Source organism: Liolophura sinensis, chromosome 9 (genome assembly GCF_032854445.1).
Source record: "Liolophura sinensis isolate JHLJ2023 chromosome 9, CUHK_Ljap_v2, whole genome shotgun sequence".
In the NCBI taxonomy this organism is placed as follows: Eukaryota; Metazoa; Mollusca; class Polyplacophora; order Chitonida; family Chitonidae; genus Liolophura; species Liolophura sinensis.
Window position 1 is genome coordinate 3,419,634 of NC_088303.1, and position 22,845 is coordinate 3,442,478.

A 22,845-nucleotide genomic window follows, 5' to 3' on the forward strand; every position below is an offset into this window, starting at 1 on the left:
CTAATGATTCCTTCGTCGTCATATGACTGAAAAATTGTTGAGTACGACGTTAAACCCCAAGCACTCACTCACTCTTTGACACAGGTTTTTTGACAGCTATCACTGCTGACGTCACGACTCTGGGCCATGTAGTATCTGAACTGACAGCTAGGGTCATAGGTCACCATCATGTGACCAAACTTTGTGATGTTAGTTTCCCAACACCATTGTTGTTGTTGGAGGGAATGCGGCACAGTTCCTATCCGTGTGTGTGTCTTCGAGTCCAGTTAACCTTTGGTTAATGTCGAGTTTTACGCCAGTCTACTAGCCAAGTCATCGTCAGAGTTCGCGTACGCAACATCCAAGGAGGAAAAGATAAATCCAGCAGATCTGACACATATTACTTTATGTTTGTATGCATTAGACTGTCTTGTTAAGGTCAACTTTAACTCTGCAGGCTCATCTTTTCGCGTGGTGTGTTTGCGACATGCGAGAAGAGGAATATTGTAAATTGAGTAGATGTGATGCTGGTAAATTACCTTAATGAGGAATTTAATTACAGTCGTGTTAACAAGGGCATTTAATTTCAATCTGTTTGTGTAATTAATCACAGATTGTGTAGAAACATCATCCAACATCTAGACCAGGGGTGGAGAATATTACAAATTGAACAAATTCGACGCTTATTTAATAATTACTAACATATATGCCTACCTGTGGTCGTCCTTTGAGCTCGACTGATAGGACAACCCGACCTCAAACAACTCGACCTCAAACAACTCGACCTGACACATCATCACGGCTCACAGACGGTTATGAAAATCACTATTAATTTCTTTCACAAGCAGTTTAAGTAAAACTATTAAGCTCTAATTCATGAGTCTAATTTTTGAGGTTGTGAATGACGTTGGTCAAATTTTCAGGTTTGCAGTGATACAAAGTGTCAAGTCATATCACACATGCGGTACAGTTTAATATTGACAAATAACTGGAGATGGGATTTTTTTGTCTAACCAGTGCCTTCTTGCTTTAAGACACATTTTGTTTATAGTTATTTGAGAAAATTTTTTGTGCTGATGATAAAATTGTAAGATTTCTTTTTCGTTGCCTGTGTGATGTATTTATTTATTTGATATTCTACGCCGTACTCAAGAATATTTCACTTATGTCACGTCACCATACGAGCATTATGGTAGAAGGAAAACTGGCAAAGCCTGGGGTAACCCACGACCGTCCGCAGGTTGCTGGCAGACCTTCACACGAACGACCGGAGAGGAAGAGAAGCATGAGATGGACTTCAACGCACAGCGATCACATTAGTGAAGTGCTCCTGGGATTCGGCTGGTGGCTTAAGCCATGGTGATGTAAGGGGCGTGTAATTTGTTACTATTTAAGCATTTGCATGAACAGTTAAATAAAAAGCCTTAATGAGACAAACTGACAAGAGACCATTTGCTGTTAGTCTTCTATTATACTGTGCTGCACTGCAAGGTAACCACTAGGCCGTCCCTGTGATAATTTGATTTATTGTGTGCAGGTGACTATGGCTGCTCTGAAGAAGCACTGACTGTCTCAGCCATGATGCAAATACAAAATGTGTTTTTGAATCCTCCAAAACAGAAGACCACAGCGGTATGTTTTAATTTTTTTTCTTACCTTCAAGGGAGATTTGGGGAGTGGGGGGGGGGGGGGTGTCAAAGCGGAGTTGGGTTAGTGTCTGAAAACATTTTGGATGGAATTTGATTATTTTGTATATGAAGCCCTGATAGTGTTTACAAAAATCAGAATGATCATGTGTATTTTATTGTTATGGGATTTACATTGATCATGTGTATTTTATTGTTATGGGATTTACATTGATCATGTGTATTTTATTGTTATGGGATTTACATTGATCATGTGTATTTTATTGTTATGGGATTTACATTGATCATGTGTATTTTATTGTTATGGGATTTACATTGATCATGTGTATTTTATTGTTATGGGATTTACATTGATCATGTGTACTTTATTGTTATGGGATTTACATTGATCATGTGTATTTTATTGTTATGGGATTTACATTGATCATGTGTATTTTATTGTTATGGGATTTACATTGATCATGTGTACTTTATTGTTGAGGTTTTGGTTTTTTTTTTTCATATTTTTTTGCAGGATCGAGCTAAAAGAAAATTTGCTGTTGCCGAGGGTGATCACATAACAATGATAAATGTTTATGCTGCTTTTCTTAAGGTGAGTGCTGAATTTGCTTGGTGCATGGGATATTTTTATCACCTTATCAGAAGGGACTATAGGTTAAGGCCTGCAGCTCGCATGTTAATCAGTCCGTCACAAAATAGTCTTCTGGATTGTTTTACCAAATGGTTCATTGAATTGAGACTTTTTACATGATTTCACCACGACTAGATCAACTTCATGTTTTGTTCATTTTCTATGAAATTATTGCCCAATTGTCCTGTTATATGTTGTTTTCTTTTTTAATTTTTTCCAAAACGTTCAGTTATTCTGAACTGAGACTTGGTACAAAGCTTTAAAGTTACCTATCACGTGCGAGTTTGAGCTGCTTCGCTAAAATTTCAAAGCTCTGGCAGTTTTTGTTCTCTAGTGGACATTGACACCTCTATATTCTGATTGCTCAAACATATCTATTGTTTTCGAAAGCAATTTCAGAATGCATAATCAGTTACGCATTGCAATTAACATTACTGCACTTTGTTCCGGTGGGTTGGGGCGTGGCGTTGAAGGGGAGGGATGAGGATGTTGCTACTAAGGATTTACACGAGCTCTGGTTTTATTCTCTGAGCTGTAGTCTATTTTGTCCCTACATTTACCTTTCAGAACAATAAGAGTTCCAGATGGTGTAATGAGAACTTCCTCAACTACAAGGGCCTAGTGCGAGCTGTCGAAGTTCGAGAACAGCTTAAAAGACTGTTAAGGAAGTTTAACGTGCCTCTGAAGTCCTGTCAAGGTAAGGAGAACAACTTACCTCCTTTTTTTTAAACATTCTTTGGAATGCAATGTGTGTATGTTGATTTGTGCCTGTCCGCTGGACGGTCCGGTCAAGGTGTCGACTGGCATAAGGTTCTAAGCAACATGTCCCAAATAGCTAATTAAAACTGTTTAGATTTGGTACATATATTCTAATCACCGTTGTCGTGATTAAGGAACATTGCTTTAGTTTTTAACATTATACATTTTACAAATTTTGGAAGTGTTCCTTGGGTGTAGGCGCTATACTGTGTAAGCCGGCATGATCTATCCAATATGTGTGCGTTTCTCAATGTTCCCCAAAACTACATATACCAAGGTGTCTTTTTGGTTTGAGGGTGGACTTACTTCTTTTTAATCTTAATCCTGTTCATGTGACGACTGTCGTCCTTGCTCCGAGCCCATTGTCTTGGCAACACATGTGTTGTGCTTCCTGGATTTACATCTCTCCTATTCCAAGACACAACAACCTTTAATATGCTTCCAGCTACACTTACCCCTTCGAGCTAACTTTTCTACGTAAAAAGCCTGCTTGCAGAATTGTCGTTTTAACTTCCACTGATTATCTCTGTAAAGTTTGAAGTACAGCCAGGACGGTAGCTAACGTCTTCTCGAGGGTGTTGCCTACCACCATAACATTATTTAGATAGGTCAAAAGCCCTCTCCACATTGACCCACTCAAAACGTGATCCATCGCTCCCTGAAAGGCTGCTGGCACATTGCAAACCCGAATCCCATTCTGACGTGGCTGTGCACTATCGATAACTATCGATGGTCGTACACCATAGAGAGAAAAAGCAGAGCAGTGACGACAGTGCGCTAGCTGGTAATTGGTCACACCTAACCGGTGAAATACGACCTCCTGTCAGTTTACCTCAGTTTGGGTTTTATTCCAACTGTTCATATAATTGCTTAAACAGTAGCAAATTACACGAGCCTAGCACCATGGCTTACGGCCCCTAGCACCATGGCTTAAGGCCCCTAGTACCATGGCTTATGCAGTATTAGGTAAAATGAATGCAGTCATGTGAAGTGCAATTCATTAGACGTCACTGAACTAGAATTATCTAGTTTTATCTAGAACTTGTATGATATCAATTCTTCCCGTCTGAAGGTGGTTGAAAGATGTCATAATGAAGAGAAAAAGTGTATAATGATGGAAAATTTTAATATTTATTTATTTACAACATCTTCTATCACAAACCTTTCTAGAGGTTATGAAATCCCAATATTTCTTCCCACAAGTAAGAAAACGAACCAGAGTTACGTCTACCATCCTAATAGACAATATTTTCGCAAATTTTCACAGCCATCCTCTTTCTGGAATACTCTTAAATGACATATCAGATCATTTGCAAATATTTCACATCCTTAAACAGTCAACGATTGGACATCGGAGACCATGCACTGTCTCAAGGAAATTCATACAGTTTCTGATTTAACTCAAAGAAATCCATGACAGTTGTATTTCAGGTACTACTGTTAGCAAAACCATGCCAAAGATTATCAGACAATTAGTATTTTAACATCAGTTCATGGAAAAACAATTAAAGACAAATGATAATGAGGTCGTAAGCTCCAACGGTGTTACAGAAACAAGCTAAACAATACTACTGATCTTGCCAGAAAACGGTACTTTGAGTGCAAATTTAATAAATTCATCCACGGCATACAAAATACATAGAAGATTCTCCATGAATTGATGGGCAGAAAGAATTTCTTATTAGTTACCGTCTTCCTTTGATAGAGTATACTTTGAAAAAGTAATCTACTATACTCTGAAAAACTTGATATAATCAATGAAAAACGGGTTGTATTTCGAGCAAACCATTCCACGACTTTTGCTGCCCCATGCCGCTAAATACAATAACATATACAGCGTTGTCACTTTTTTTTTAGACTTATCTGAAGCCTTGACACTGTCTGTCATCACATTCTTTTGTAAAAACGTGAGCATTATGGGTTTCGAGACTGCTCATTCACTTGGTATAGGAGCTACCTTAACTACCATTCAGTGACACATTGTCTAACCCTGAAACTGTTTCGTGGAATTCCACAGGGATATGTACTGGGACCTTTATTGTTTTTAGAGTACTGTAGCGATTTGTTTTTATATATATATATCTTCTTAATGATACAGATATCCCAGTTCCAAATCACACCATTTACTACAGGGGAAAGCACAATATTGGTAGCGTGAATCACCCAGTGTCGAACTCTGGAACAATATCTGTATACTGCTGGAGACGTTCGCTACTATGGATTCTTTTGAATGTCAGCTCGGTCAGTCCGTGTCATTCAGTAGTATGTTTGGGAAAACCACTAGTTAGCTCTGAACTTCGAATAACCAAGAAAAGTCCGATTTTTAAGGTTCAACAAACAGCAGCAACAGTTTTATTAAAATAGAGTGACAGGAGTATGTTAATATATATATATATATATATAAAAGTGCCAGTACTGTGTACAAGCACAACATCTGTACTTCAGATGGTTCAGATAACTGTGTTAAGGATATCTCAGGGAGGTATTAAACCTAGTGCTGCTGTGATAGTGGTATGTCCCACTGGTGTTATATAGACAATATGTCAGCCATGTGTGGGCACATTATCAGTAAATAATACTTTCAGGTCTTCTCTGGGAGTAACAGTTCCAGAATTGGTCCAGTAATAACTTGGGAAAACGAGTTCCAAATTCTGGGACTCGGCGTCTCACTGTGCCGAAACTGGGAATCCCAGTCCCACTATTGCTCAGGGGCACTTATGCACAAATTCTCCCAGTATAAATGTTTCAGCTCATACCTGGGAATTATAAAATTTTGGTCCAGAAAATCCCAGTTACAAACTATTGAGTCTATATACTGTCTCAATCATGGTTGGGAATATCAGTCTCACAGCCTGGGAAAGTCAGTCCCACAGCCTGGGAACACTTGTGTCACAATTTGGAACTAGCAGTCCCACTGTCTCTAGGTATGCTCTAAAGCTGAAATCCCACTTCAATGCTGACAACTTATCTAGCTACCACTTCACACTGCTTATATACATGTAAAATACCTGCCTTAGAAAGCTAACTAGGTGGAAATTTAGATGTTAACACGACGGTGGTCCGAGATCATCTGGGACTAAAAGTGGGAATTTGCCCAGTATTTATAGTCTACGCTCATAAATATTCATGAGTACCAAGGATGGTACTCAGAGCACTGATTGGCTAATACCAAAGTAACAACATCTGTGTATAGAAATACTATACATGTACATGCGTATCTAATGTCATGGCACATTTTTTTTTTCTTTTTCTTAATAATGGAAAGATGAACAATAACTTGTACGTAGAAAGGAGATGAGCCTGTGGAGTGAAACTATTTACTTTCGCAAATACAAGTTAATGCCCCTTTTGAAACTCTTCAATATGAGTTTAACACTAAAGGATGTCGTAAAGTAGATAACCTCGTCTAGCGGCAGTTCACCGTGAACGACGATCTTGCGCGGCGAAGCAACAACAACAACCACAAAAATGATTTAGTGTCTTAAACTTGGTATAAAGGACGTTTTATGCCAAAATCATGCCACAGTCATTGAGTACTAATGTTGTTTTTAACTGGAAAGATGCCGTACGTGGTTTGTTACAGCAAGAATATGTCCAAAAGTAATGGAAACTCTACTCGAATTTGTCATTTCAAAATATTAACAATGGCGGGGACAGGGGTCCACGGAAACTGTGTCCTTCAAAAGTTATATCAAGGCGCCAAAAACAACTTGCTCTCATGAGTCCACAAAATATCCTGTCTCTATATGTTACAAAAATATATATATATATTTCAAAATATTCCACAAAAATTCTAATTTAATTTAAGGATATGTCTAACCCATAAAAATTTACATTCTACCGGTAAAACCTGTGTCTACGTTATGGACAACGCAGAAAATTAACCCCTAACCTCCCATGCAATTATATGAAATAATATACTGTCTCTAGCAAAATCGCCACAGTACATTAATGATATATCACATGTTACAAATGTTCTAGATCTTATTTTATTCACTGATGATACCAGCGATTCTTGCTCTTCATCTGATGCGTTGTCTTCCACCGATGTTAAGAACAAACAGCTGTAGAAAAGTGTTTATATGGTTTTCTGCCAATCCTTTATCTCATAATGTGGACAAAACTAAATATATGCTAATTGTACAGAATACTAGGAAGGAAAAAAGAAACCTGCCAAAGTTAATTATATCAAATAAGGAAATTAAAAGAGTTGAGAATATACCTTTCTTGGAATCTGTTTCAGTGCAAAACTTAATCTCATATAAATTAGATATGTGGAAAGTATCCAGGAATATTGGTGTACTCAATCATACAAAATTCTCTGTAACAAAAAGTCACTATTCATATTATACAATTCTCTCTCTCTCCCGCTCTTAAGTTTATCATATATCACTGCCACCACTAGGCAAGCTGGACATTTGGACGCTGTGAGATGCACATACATGCAGGCTTGTTTTGCAGGCTTGTTTAGGGTTAGCCTTGCCAATGGTGTCCTCGTGTGGAAATATTTTAAAGAAGGGAACACGTGTACTATCAACACCGGAAATGAAAAAGCTATACCAATTGTATGGAATTCTATATTTAAGTTTTCGTAAGAAAGAAAATGATTTTAAGCATCGTCATTTTCTACAAAATGCACTGATTCGAGGAACAGTGGTTGACCAAATGTAGTGACATTGTGCCTTTGATCTATGTTGTGTAGAATAATGATACATTCCCTGTACCCTGCTGAACTGCAGTGATTAGTTTCATGCAGTCTTACACAAAGTCTCCATGCTATTTAGATGGGAAAGATTTAAAATTTCTAAAAGTATGAGGCAAATTCTGTGGTTCAAACGTACGAAGGATAATCACATTAAATGTCTACAAGTTAATAACCCGTGTTATTTTCTATTGTTTTTGAATGCTTTGGAAACCTATCTGGAAGGCGAAAGGTGTTATGGAATAACAGTTCAGACAAATGATTTGTGTATAAAACTATTTACCCCTACTATAGGCAGATGATACTGTGATAATGACAACTTCATGAAGTTAAATGCTTATGAAGAATATTTGCGGACATTGGAAGCTAGAAATAAATGTTGAAAAATCAAAAGTTGTTATCTTTGGAAGTAGAAATAAGTGAAATGAGAAATTTCTATGTTGTGGAGAGCAACTTAGTGTGGCTGATCATTTTAAGTATCTTGGGGTCATTTTTAAGGTCAAATTTTAATTATTAGAAAATGCAATGAAAAAGAACGTCGAACAAGGAACAAAGGCAATGTATGTAATACATTGTAGTAACCTTGATCTTCGAATGTATCTCAGAATTATTTGACCAAACAGTTATGCCTGTCCTCTTGTATTGATGCTAAAGAGTGAGTGAGTGAGTGCTTGGGGTTTAACGTCGTACTCAACAATTTTTCAGTCATATGACGACGAAGGAATCATTAGGGTGCATGTACGTGTAATGTGCCTTCTTGTTGCAGGACGGATTTCCACCGCTCTTTTATTTTGTGCTGCTTCACTGAGACGACTTACCGAAAGCAAGTAAGCCGCCCCGCCCGAGCCATTATACTGATACAGGTCAACAAGTCGATGCATTATCCCCTTCATGCTGAACGTCAAGTGAGGAAGTTACAACTTCCTCTTTTAAAGTCTTAGGTGTGACTTGATCAAGGACTGATCCTGGATCTACCGGTCCCAAAGCGGACGCTCTACCAACTGTGCTATCTGGGCCGGTTTGATGCTAAAGATGAGGGTGGGCAATGTAAAAGCGATTGAGGCTTGTGAGATCAAATTTTTGATTGTCGTCATATGACTGAAAAATTGTTGAGTATGACGTTAAACCCCAAGCACTCACTCACTCACTCAAATTTTTGAAACATATTCTCAAACTGAGAAAATCAACCCCATCAGTCATGGTGTATGGAGAACTCCGAAGACCACCTATCTCTGTTATAATCCAGTACAGAGTTGTTAATTATTGGATGAAATTATCACAATGTAATGTAAACAATAATGCAAGTTAACTAGTACATTTTGTCTCTGACTATTATACAAAACTTTACTTGACTGACAAATGTTAAAAACATTCTAGATAAAATCGGGAGGTCCAGTGTGTATAGGACACCAACATTGTTTGGCACTTGATGGGTTGCCGCTGCAACTAAGTTTAGATCAACTCATCATTATATTCAACGTTCATCTGTAGAATTATATGCTTCAAGCAAGTGTGTTTTTTACCGCAGTCTAAGCTTATGTGTGAAAAATGCCTAAGGGTTTTACTAAACAGACTTATGTACAAAATATTACAATTCAAAGTAACGGCATCTAATCATTATTTACCTATAGAAATGGGCAGATGGTCGAAGGTACCAAGGTCTGAAATGCAGCTTTTGTCAGATGACTGTTGGTGATGAATACCACCTCATATTTGATTGTATTAAATACGCAGATGTCCAGATGTTGGAACAGATGTTGGAACCACTTGGGGTTTCAGCTGAAAGCTTTTCCACAGTTCCTCAGAACAATCATGCCCAATATACGGGACAAATTTGTATTAGACTCACTGTCCTTAACAACAAAGTCAGCTTGATTTACCAAGGTCTTTCCCAGTGTTTCGATGTGAGTTTCCAAACAACCTACATATAGAAGATCTAATTCATTAGCAGCAGTAAGGGGGGCCTCCGTGGCTCAGTTGGTTTGCACGCTAGCGCAGCGTAATGACCCAGGAGTCTCTCACCAATGCGGTCGCTGTGAGTTCAAGTCCAGCTCATGCTGGCTTCCTCTCCGGCCGTACGTGGGAAGATCTGCCAGCAACCTGCGGATGGTCGTGGGTTTCCCCAGGGCTCTGCTCGGTTTCCACCCACCATAATGCTGGCCGCCGTCGTATGAGTGAAATATTCTTGAGTATGGCGTAAAAAACCAATCAAATAAATAAATAAATAAATAAGCAGCAGTAAGACATACATACTTAACATCTATAGGAACAACACCTTTTGGTTTAAAACAATTGCTGAAGACTGTTTCACTTATGGTAGATACCTGTGATCAGTGTGGTCAACACCCCACCTATAGTCACTTGAGCTCGAGGGCATTCACCCACTGCTTTATTCTGAAAGTCGTTCACATTTTGTGTGGAACCTAAGCATCCTTCTACCGGTCGGCTCACTACGGTAGTACCCTTTATAAACCATGGGTGTCTTGTGATTGGCAGTCCCGTTTAATGTGTCCAGGTTTCTTCTAGGTGAAATGCAGGATCCGTCCCTGCTCATCTTTGAAAGGTTTGGTCGGCTTTGTAGCCTTCTGCTTCAGGAGTGAAATGATTTCAGCTGGCCGCTGGAGAAGTTCCTGCAGAAGTTTTGTCTGGGTGTTTACAGGATCTGCTTCACTCTTTTCCACGATAGAGGGGTTGGATCTGTTGTTGATCCAAGGAGTGGGCAACACTTCCTCTTCTTCAGACCAATCAATGGCTGTTTGCATTAGATCTGAAAAATCTGGTCTGTCCCTCAGCCGCATTTTTACCTCACGCCTAACTGTATTGTCAAATTGTTCTTTCAGGGAAATGTCAGGACAAGGGACATGTATCATACGTTCCTGAAGATCATAGCCAACTGTACGCACAGTCTCATTTGGGTTCTGTGACTGTTCATAGAATTCCTTGAGTCTACTACCCATAGAAACTTTATCACCATAAAGTGAACACACAAGTGATCTGCCTACGTTCACTCGGGTCTATTAATTTGACCCGAATTAATTTAGTTTTCTTTGCCTGGCAACCCAGAAAGTCCATTACGGCATCTGCCTGATCACAACAGCACTAACAGCAGTGTCTGCCCATTCTTCATAGTTGACATCTGAGGATTTTTCCGGGATCCACAGGAGACAGGCGCTTTACGATCCCGGGGAATGTAGACTGGTGGTGGACATGCAGCCCTGTCCGCCTGGCTTCTTATCTCCTTTGCATGCCTCTCCACTGTCCTCACTAAGTCTCGTAGGCGATCTTCTAAGGCCGCCACATCAGGGTCTGGTCGCTCCGCCATAACGATGTTATAACCGTGGTTCCCCCCCCACCCTTTTTTTTTTCTGTCTGCCCTGTCCCCTGTCCACGACGCCAAATATAAATGAAAAAATCAGGTCGAAAAAAAGAAAGAGAAGAGTTACTTCCCCTAGAAAACAGGTGCGCATAATTCAAGTCAACTATACGGCCTCGGACCCCCATTAATTTTCCATAAGCGACAATGTTAACGTCTAGCGCTGTAGCTCAGTCCCAAACATTCCGTGGCCAATAAGCTTTGGTGCATACCTGGCCCAGCCTGTGAGAAAGAAGCCATAAAAATCTTGACATAGCTTGACCGTCAAAATCTGGACCTTTCCATGCCGGCAGCTGGGAGGCGTGCCTAGCAACGCCAAGGGGACGTCACTCGCAGCCTCATCACTACCTCACACCTTGTGTCCTCTCGCCCAGAATTTCAAACTTTCATCAATAAAGCTCATACCTCCTCAAAGTTTAGACAGTTTCCAGCATTTTAATACCAAGCATGCACCTGTGCACCAAAAATGGACGCCTGGGAGCGAAAAGAGACTTTATACCCTAAAATTCACAGAACTACAATCGTCCCTACCGAAAAACGGAAGTTGTAATGGGGGTCTGTGTCCTATCACACCAGCCACCTTTTTTCAAAATCAATAATTTTTGCACCAGACAATTCCTGACACTTCTGAACCTCACAGGCAAAATTAGGGCTTGATACATGCAGAAACTTTGGAGTTGAATGAATTCAAGTTGGGGTACCCCCATCTTGGACATGTCTTTTTTTCAGGGTGAAAAAACTCTGAAGGGTAAACTTTGAAGCTTTGCAGTGAATATACCGTTCGAGATATCTCCATCAGGTCAACTGTTTTGGAAAGACAAGATGTTTATCTGCAAGAAAAGTTAAAAAAATCACATTGACAGAGCACTTTAGACTTTTCAAAAGCAACCATTTAGAGAAATATACATTTTTAAGAAGACTTTTCTACTTAGAGCAGCTTTAAATATGAATGTTACAAGCCAAAAGTGTCAAAGCATACATCAAAATATAGGCAATTTATCTGACAATTAAATGTCAAAATATAAGACATTTACTTCAGCAACTATGTGAAAAAAATTGACTGACAGTGTGGTAGGGGGTATCAAAGCGGATTGTCACGATTTCGGAACAATCATTTGTGACCAAAATCAAAGCAAGAATAATGCCTCAAGGTGATGAAGACCTACTCACAGGCACTTTTTTAGTGGACAGGACTTAAGAAAAGACTAGTATCCCAGTTCCCCACTGAATAACATGATGAAACCCTTTAAAAGACCACCCAGCCAGGCACCCCCCCCCCCCCCCCCCATGCCCTCCTCCCCCATGACTGCTGATTGGCTGACCAGCTCACCATGCAAAAACCTCCCTGCACCATTGCTGTTGTCTCACAGCAGGTTATTACTCTGCACAGTCACATCAAAGGGTGTCACATTGGCATCTACAACATATAAACAGAGAGGAAAAATATGAATTTAACATTTCCAATCAGGCAGCCACCAAGTACACCTATATTGGTCAGTCTGACAGTTAACAAGGCAAACAATCTACCCCAAAACACCATGAAGGGAGACAGAAAGAGGAAACAGTCTAGATTTCAAGCTGGAAAGGCCCAGGATCGCTCAAATAACCTGTCAGCAGTTACAGACATGCTGAATCCTCTGCCTGGGTGTTCCTTGATGGACACAGATTTCCAGCCCAATCAGGAGGCTGTAAGAACACACCAGCCTGACACAAAGAGAATACAGCGGCCAAGACGGTGCAAGGTAGATTCCACGGCTGGATCAGACAGAGATACACATGAGCGGGAATGGGCTGCTGAAGGAATGCGACTCATAGACATACAGAAAATGGTGTGTATATGGAACAAAGTTATGCTTGAGCACAGTGAGACCAAGGACCACTGTCCACTGCCCAGGTTAGAGATAGCTGCAGAGAAAAAGTGGGGTTTAGCCTGGGCGTTCAGTTTTAAGTGCTGTGACTGTGACTATGTATCTGGCTTCCACAAATTCTACAAAGAGGTAGAATGCAACAGGCCTGGCCAAAAAGCTGCGGCGGTGAACCGAGCTCTTCAAGTAGGCCTCCAGGACACACCAATGGGAACACCCGAGCCAGACTCCTATTTGCAGCGATGGACGTGCCGCCTGCCACTCGTAGGAACATGCATCGCAGTGCAAACCATGTCGCATCTGCAATCGCAAAGCTGAACAGAGAGGATATGGCAAATAAGGTGGAAGAGGTAAAGGCATACAAAAGGCAAAGAGGAGAGAATGACAGCACAATAGATCTGGCCACAGACACTCGCTACAACAGCATTACCATAACCAGTCCCAAGAAACCGGGCCAGAATTCTTCACAAGCAATTTCCCTGGCTGTGGAGACATCAACAGACAAGCAATACATTGTCTCCGCAGCACTGAAGAATAAATTGTGTTGGACTGGGTCCTGGCTAAGAGGAAAAGGCTTCCAAGTAAAGTGCCCTGGAGGACACGAGGAGTGCACAGCGAACACAAACCCACATGCCCCCTGGTCCGAGTATAATATGGGGAACGAGATTGGTGAGGGATGGGCGAGGCAAGGTGTTTTAGCCAAACATGTAACCACGGACGGCGACTCCAGGTCAGCCAAGGGAGTGGAGGACGGCATCCGACTGGTCGAGCCACTGTGGGAGGTCGAACGGTTAGCAGACCCCACGCACCTTGGTAGATCCCAGTTCAAGAAATGTAACCAGGCTAAGTTCAGCGATGCCATGTTCGAAGGACAGGGCCGAACGAGGGAAGCCAGGAAGAAAGCACAGAAGGTGTTGAGTCAGGATGTTAAGGCCAGGTGTAGCTTGATATTTTCTCAACTTATGTCTGAGCACATTGGTGACATGAGGAAAATAAAAACTTGCCTACCCAGGGTTGTGGATGCAACGGTCAGGTGTTACGGTGGGGACTGTTCCAAATGCCGCAGGAACAATATGGAGGGAAGGGCGGCGTCCACAATCCACAGACTTAACAATGGCCAGGACAAGTCCACGGCTGCCAAACTCCAAGCTGTCGGCGCCAGTATTTCACCTAGGAGCCAGAGAACAGTACAACAGATTGAAAGGGTGAACCAGTACCACAAGGTTTATAAGAAGCGACAGACAGTTAAGGGGAGATCACTCCGCAATACAGCCAGAAAACTTCGAGAGCACATTGAGTACAGGCTTTCAAATCCAGAAGAAAAAACTGACTATGCCAAGGGACAACTGGACAACACCCAAACAGATCACACATACACTAGATATTTGTAACCGCCAATTTTGTATATAATTTGTCACTGCTGTTGTTGCTTATGAAAGAAATTAAAAAATGATAACAGAAATTGAGCAAAATCTAAAACAATCTGTTATTTATTATTTTTAATGAGGGGAAACCAACCTGCTCAGTCTTAAATGCAACATGCACCTTGCATACTGCCCATGGCTGAGACAGCAGCGCTGCCTGTTATTGTTAACACAATGCGGTTCCAAGCTTATGTGGTCCACATTTACACAGCGTGTGTTGTGGCACACGTGTGAACAATCAAGCTTGGGATCTAAATGTGACAGCCCCTGTCTGGCCATATAAACAAGTCTACTGATGTGTTTCTTCTTCCATCGATGTGTGACGGGGTCTTTGTAGGAGGCAAGGCCATATCGACCATCCCTCGTCAATGGTCCAGTCCACACTCGACAGGCTCCGTTTTCACTATAAACACTGAAACTTTCAATTTTTGCAGCAATTTCTGCTCTGAACGTCTCCATTTTCAAGCGTAGGAATACTAGAACGTTGCATGTTGTTCATTTCAGGATGCCTATACACATGCTACCCTACGCTGAACAGCATTTTACCGATTTTTCATCAAAATGGATATTTTCAAAATATAAATAGCCCCAAGAAGCTATGAAACGGCCCAATCAATGCAAAACACATCACAGACATACCCACCAAAAATTATCAGGCTGCTGCGAAATCTAAGCGCATGGTGACATTTTTCACATTTTGGTGACTTCGTCAGTACAGGCCTCGGACCCCCATTAATTTTCCATAAGCGACAATGTTAACGTCTAGCACTGTAGCTCAGTCCCAAACATTCCGTGGCCAATAAGCTTTGGTGCATACCTGGCCCAGCCTGTGAGAAAGAAGCCATAAAAATCTTGACATAGCTTGACCGTCAAAATCTGGACCTTTCCATGCCGGCAGCTGGGAGGCGTGCCTAGCAACGCCAAGGGGACGTCACTCGCAGCCTCATCACTACCTCACACCTTGTGTCCTCTCGCCCAGAATTTCAAATTTTCATCAATAAAGCTCATACCTCCTCAAAGTTTAGACAGTTTCCAGCATTTTAATACCAAGCATGCACCTGTGCACCAAAAAATGGACGCCTGGGAGCAAAAAAAGACTTTATACCCTAAAATTCACAGAACGTCAGACAATCGTCCCTACCGAAAAACGGAAGTTGTAATGGGGGTCTGTGTCCATACATGTGTAGAGCATTCAAGGGAGACAACTGGAAACACTTTAAGCATTGGTCCATTAATAAGTACAAAAGTACATGTAGTCAGCAGCCTGGGGACATTATCAGTGTAGTTAGTTAACCTTGAAGTGATGGCTTATTTCCCTGAACACAACATTTTACATAATACTTGTACATGTATTACAATTGGCTCTGGCCTGTCTTCAACACAGTTTCTGTATTACAGCAATTTACTTGAGCAATAAAATAAAATAGAAAACTGTAATGCCTAATGCCAAACTGACTGAACAGGTGTAAATCAGAATTTAACACATCCAGTATTTAGTTACAAAAATGCAGGATATATGTACTGTACAATAACCGTGCCATGGTAAACACTACTGTATCAGTGATACCTGGTATTGCGTAGATTGATTTTTTTTTTTTTTTTTTTTTTGATTGGTGTTTTACGCCGTACTCAAGAATATTTCACTTATACGATGGCGGCCAGCATTATGGTGGGTGGAAACCGGGCAGAACCCGGGGGAAACCCACGACCATCCGCAGGTAGCTGACAGACCTTCCCACATACGGCCGGAGAGAAAGCCAGCATGAGCTGGACTTAAACTCACAGCGACCGCATTGATGAGGGACTCCTGGGTCATTATACTGCTCTAGCGCGCTAACCAACTGAGCCACGGAGGCCCCTGGTATTGCGTAGAGTGTACATAACTACATAATTGTGACTCATTCAAAGTACACTTACCCATGTGAAGTCACACACAGGTAAAATTGGAACGACGATCTCCTGTTAGGGCTTCCTCATTAATATCATGACCACCTACAGTAAATGAATACAAGCCCTATCGTAAGGCAAATACCGTACAACACAGTGCATGCAACGTTATGCATTTATAAAACTACGAAGTGGAAAATCAGTTAAAATGACTGAAAATGACGATCGCATTAACCAGCTCATTGTCTATATGTGAAAGTAACTACACATACAGTAATCACTAACCGCTCATGTAAATGTTGTTGAAATTCCCTATTTACAACCTTTTACAGTTACATCTTACGATTACAGAACATGTTATCAGTCATGTTCTCGCCAATGTAAATCCTTGGTAATTGGAATATGCTCGGGTCGGTTGCCATACCGTTTCATACCATCAGCTGTTGCACGAAGGCCATTAATGGAAGCCTCACTTAGGCTTACCCTGTAGAGCCAAAACAACTTTCACTAACTTACTCAGCACTGGAAACTTGCAACTTCCTGTGCAATTCTTCAGTCCAGAGACTTTTGACCAAAGCGTATCAATCCTCCTCATAATGACGGCCCCCATCCTGTTTTATTTCCTGGGACCAGTCTGCTGGGATGCTTTCTGCCTGATAGACCCTCCATTCATCAGCAATGATGTCACTGTCAAAATCTCGTCTTAGTTCTCTGGATAGGCTTTGGACTGATCTAACAAACAAATTGGCATAATTGGCAGACCGATTTTGAGGCTGCAAACATCTGGTATGTTTCAGGATTTTTGTTGGAAAGGGGGGGCTTCTTTTGAAGACGCTGAATCGTTGCCTGGTAGAATTTTCGGATTCCAAGCAGTATTTTCTCCATCTCAGATACCTGCAACTTACCAAGGCTTTTATGACATTCTTCTCCAATTCCAATAGCCGTTCCTTTGAGCTGGTCATTGACAACTGAGACATCAAGTAGCTGAAGATTTTCAACAGTAGATTTCTTCATCATTCGCCTCACTAACGTGTTGAGTAGATCACAAAGTTTATCATAGAGAATATGAATGAGTGGTTTTCTCACACTGGAAGAAGACCAAGAACTCGGCAAACGTAGATGAGAGAAACCTGAGAAAGCTGAGAGTTGGATTCTGATTTTTGGTCTCTGAAGTTCCACCTTGATCCTTTCATACCTGGGCTTTGATAAATCCTTGGGGTTGTGCTTTGGCAGAAAAACTAGAAATTACTCAATAAGGGATTTCCAGATCTCCAGATCCCTTAAACCAGTAAAAAGTATCAACAACAAATTCTGGAATATTTGAGCAGTATTCTCTCAAGCCCTTGCCAAAAGAATTGTGTACTATTTGGAGAGTTCCGACATCTAAAAATCCTGGGGCCCCCAAATCAGTTATGGCTTTGTTAACGATACACCAGACAGTGATGCTGACATTTGGTCCATCACTCCCTAACATCAGCAAATTCTTCAGCTGCAAGCCAGCCTCATCGACGGCAGACGTAATCTTCTTCGACAGATCTTCACCTGTTGCATGGCCCATCACAACGGTCTTAAGAAGGTGCACAACAATCTGATTTTGATCTTCAGACCAGTACTGCACCTTAATTTCAAGCTGCTTCAAATTTTGTGCATTTGTGGACTCGTTATAAGAAAGACTAAAACCTGCATAAGTACTTCTTTCAGACCATCACAAGATGAGTAACTGAAATGTGAATTAACCACATTTAAGATCCAGATCAGTTCCGCTTTTTTAATTCCATCCATTCGCGACAAACAAACCAATGATCCTTGCTTGCAGCAGGAGAGGATACTGAACTTGAAGCAGAAGCAGAATCAGTTGTTCAATGAGCAAAGGTCAGTATCATCTGAGAACCACCTAGTATTTCCTTGGCTCGCTTTTGGTGACCTTTACATTTAGAATGTTGCACAAGTTGCACAAGAGCCTGGTTATCACATTGGACTTCGGAACTCCAGGGAGAGCAAAATGCAGCATAAACAGATGTTTTGCTGGGCTGACACCATTCAGAAAGCTTACAGCCGTCTTCACTTTTAAGCCAAACTGGGTTGAATTGGTTTTCCCACCTGGCATAACGAAAGTTGTCGATCTGAAATAGAACATAAAAAATGATAAAAACCGATATATGCAACTCATCTTACCAGTTTTCTTCAGTTATATCTGAAAAGGGGAAAGATGTGTAAGAACTGCATAATGTAAGTTACCAGCAATAGTTAGGCATACAATCCCTAGTCATCTATTAAATAGATAAGACACCGCACAGTTTCAATCTGCAAAAATAAGTCCTTTATCCACCCCAACCCACCCTTCACCAGTTGTACACACGTATTTTGGTTATTAAGTGAATTGGATGCAACAGGAAAACAATGTCAGTAGTTACATGAATCTAACAAAATGTAATTTGATTAGTAATAAACTTTAAAAGAACCCAGAAAACAAAACCATATTGAGCAACAAAAATATAATAATCTCTCATAATGTTCCTTTCATATTTCTGACCTTATGAGTTAGTTCTATTGAAAATTACAATTGAGTTGAATGGTAAGAAATGATGAATCATGCATTTATCCTACCTTTATTTTCTATTTAGAGGTTTTGACTTTCTTGATCTGTAAATAAAATGACTTTCATTGAGAATTAGCTGAATGTAGAGAAATGATAAATCATACAGTTATTCAACAAATAATTTCCATTTAGAAATTCCTTGATGGATAAATAAAATGTACTTTCCATTTTCTCTGTTTCCAGCCTTAATAACTATGACATCATCCATGTTGATAGACTATCAGCATAACAACAAGGTAGGCGTGAAACCTCGCTCGCTAAAAACTATAAGCCTTAATATGCCCTACAGTCAACCACACAGACGTACACATACATGCGACAAGAATTCTTTTGTGCCAATGTAAAAAAAAGATAGGAAATATAGAAATTTTTTTCCAAATAACAGGAGATTTATAGGATCCCATAAAAAAGTAGGAAAATATAGGAGCGCTGGGACCCCTGCGAACTGGCGCTCAGAATGAAGGTATAAAATCACTAAGTGAACGGAACTGGCAAGACTGAGCAAACGTATGCAATCACTGTAACTGATGAGACAAAACAAACATATACAGTCACTGTAACTGATGAGACAGAACAAACATATACAGTCACTGTAACTGATGAGACAGAACAAACGTATACAGTCACTATAACTGATGAGACAGAACAAACGTATACAGTCACTATAACTGATGAGACAGAACAAACGTATAGTCACTGTAACTGATGAGACAAAACAAACGTATACAGTCACTGTAATTGATGAGACAGAACAAATGTATACAGTCACTATGACTGATGAGACAGAACAAATGTATACAGTCACTATAACTGATGAGACAGAACAAATGTATACAGTCACTATAACTGATGAGACAGAACAAACGTATACAGTCAATATAACTGATGAGACAGAACAAACGTATACAGTCACTATGTGTACCGAACTGGCAATATTGAACAAACGTTTACAATCACTATAACTGATGAGACAGAACAAACGTGTACTATCACTATATGTGATAGTACCAGCGAGACTGAACAAACGTATACAATCACTTTAACTGGCAAGACAGAACAAACGTATGCAATCACTGTGTACTGAGCTGGGGAGACCTGACAAACGCATACAATCACAATGAGTGGCGAGACAGAACAATGGTATGCAATCACTGTGTTTACCATTCTTGCTAGAATGACAAACGTATACAGTATCTGTGTATCTTACTGGAACTGTGGTAACCCGTAGTGGATTCTATCCGTAGGAGGTTCTTGAAAAGTGAAAGGGCCCCAAAAACCACAGAATAAGGTAACATTTAGGTTAAGAAAAGTTTTTATAAAAATTGGGTGTTTGTTGATGAAATCATATAACCATAAGATAAAAGTAGAACTGCCTGAGATTTCATAGCCTCCTTCGCGAATGGTTTCCATTGAGATATTGAGATACACTACCCGGTTTGGGACAGTTAAAGGTGGAGAAAAGATAAAATTTACGTGAACTTCAGATGAAAGAGTGTAAAAAGATATTTGGAAATATGGTCATCAGTATGTTTTTCAACTTTTCTTTAAAGAGAAAAAGACACTTGAAAAATGACTAGGCAAAACCTTAAGCAAAGCAAAAATAATAAAGTGAGTCATTCATTTAAAAATATTGCCCAGTAAACATCTTCTGATCACACTACAACAACATTGTAACAGAGCAAGTTTCAAACAATATATACCACTTTAACACTAAACTAATGTTTGTTTTCTCATTAGAAATGTAATTAAGGGTCCGTAGTTGATTTCTACTCACTTTTCCTGTTGGATACAGTCAAGAAAAAATATCATCTAGTAGAATTTGTTTGGAAATGAAAAAGTGTCGGACTTGCTCCCCACGTGGTTTACGTCAAACTCAGGATCAGTTTATGCTATTAAAGCTGATTGGTCAATGATCCTAACTTAAGAAAAGGGAAATAATTTGTTCTTACATTCATTCTGAAGTCGATGAGTTGTCTCCCCTAGTTCACTGAATGCAACTTCTAAAAGTAAACAGTTCAATTGTTTAAACTGGAAAGACATTATTTAAGCCAACACACCGGGAGGACAAGTGTCACATGCCAGTAATGTTCAGAGGTTCATATCACTGTGTTATAAAGAAACAGTTCAAACAGATATTACGGTTTTACACTGTCAGAGTTTTGAACTGGAACCAGAAGGGCAAGTCTTTGGACACTTCTCACTGTGGTGTCCTTTGCTCTTGAGTAAACGTTGCTCCTTTCACCGAATTTGTAGCTCTTGTAAGTCACAGAAGCCTGGCGAACCTTTCCATCCTTGCCTGGGAAGACTTCCTTAACCAACTACGTGTCCAGGCCTTAGATTCCGCTGAGATGTTGACCATTTCTGAAGGTGATAAGTGTTGGCAAATACTAAAAAAAGTCCAGTTTTTCCAGAAATGATCACACACTGTCTGTACCAGGTGGTACCCATTCGTGAGGTGTCCTGAAGGTTGCCATCCTCCTGGATTCTTTGCCGTTGCACGGCCAAGCAGAAGACTGTTGGGTGTTAACACATTGATACCTGAATCTGCACTTTGTGTAACTCCAATTGGCCTTTCTGTCAGCAGATTTGATGCCTCAGTGCAGATGGTAAGAAATTCCGGAACGGACAAAGGCTGATTGTGGACAACGTAGTGTATGGCTGTTTTTGCGCTTTTCACAAGTGCTTTCACTGCTCTTTGGTGCCAGTGAGAATCAACAGGACCAAAGACCCATTTCAGAATGAGAAGGTTTAAATCCCTCTTTTCCCAGGCTTCTTTCAACTGACGTTCAGCTCCTACAAGCTGAGATCCAGGGTCGCTGTAGATTACTTCTGACCATCCCTTGATGCTGGCAAATTCACTCTGTGCCATCAGGAACGAACTTGTGTCGTAAGCCAGTTAGTTGTGTCACTGGAAATCCATGTCCAAGAGGACATATCGCCTGAGGTTGCAGCTTGAATTTCTCCTATTTGCACGCCTTTAATACCTTGTGCTACTTTTGTTTAACATGTTTAATACAGTCTCGGAATCCACAAGGTGGGGAATTCCTTGAAAGTCAAATTGCATGTCTTTTTCCCTGACTTTTCATGCTCTTTTTGAAAGAACAGCACCGTTTAGCTCCATTTGTGGTGTTGACACTCTGTGTAAAAGTGCTATTCTACATTTCGCCATGATCGGCACCAATGATCTCCGTTGACCATCTTCCACAGGATGTATGCTGCAAATCCATAGGCTTGATTGCTTCCGTCGTTGAGAATGATCAGCCATGGACGACCAACAGTTCCTTCTGGTTTCAAACATCTCTCAACCTTTATTTGTTCCAATTTAAACATGGTCTTGAAAAGTCTGATCCAGTTGAGGTACAAGTTGTTTGGGAACTGATCATCCCAGTTCAGTTGCATTTGCCATGTCTCTCGGGGGTTTTTGTGAGTAGGGTAAATGGACAAACCAGACCTAGGGCGTCGTAAATTGTCATCACTTGTTCCAGGACAGTTTGACGTGTCAACACGACAGGCAGAGATGTAGGAATGTCCATTTTAGTAAGAACTGTTCATGTACGTTCACCTCTCTTTTTCTTAAAGAAGTTGAGTGTTACTTGGAAACCTATTACGTCTTTGATGGGTTTCCATCATACCCCAGGTACTTGTAAACTGCTGTTGGTACTTTTTCACAATTCAATCTTGGTTGTTTTTCTTAATTGGTAGTGGTGCGTACATCTGATCCACCACTGAACTGCCAATGTTTTATCTGAAACCCACCTTTCTTCAGCATTTCCTCTGCTTCAGGGGTGACCTGTTCAGCTCCTGTCAATGCTGGATGGGAAGTTGATCAGATCGTCAGCGTAACTTGATTTGTTCAGCAGTTCAGCTGCTTGTGGACTTTCCCGGTAAAATCTGTCTGCTGTTTTGTATACTGCTTCACAACTGAGTGCTGTTGGAGGTTTGTCTCCAAAGTTTACTTTGGTGATAAATGTCTGGCTTTT

General features: G+C 40.5%; 1 protein-coding gene across 1 annotated transcript in view; it reads left to right on the forward strand.

The window, feature by feature from the left end:
- Positions 1–22,845, forward strand: part of LOC135474729 (probable ATP-dependent RNA helicase DHX35) — a 94,326-nt gene that overhangs the window by 37,696 nt on the left and 33,785 nt on the right. The window contains exons 20-22 of the mRNA XM_064754298.1: positions 1,517–1,611; positions 2,140–2,217; positions 2,824–2,953. Of these exons, the coding sequence (XP_064610368.1) occupies positions 1,517–1,611; positions 2,140–2,217; positions 2,824–2,953 (303 nt within the window). The remainder of the gene's footprint in view (positions 1–1,516; positions 1,612–2,139; positions 2,218–2,823; positions 2,954–22,845) is intronic.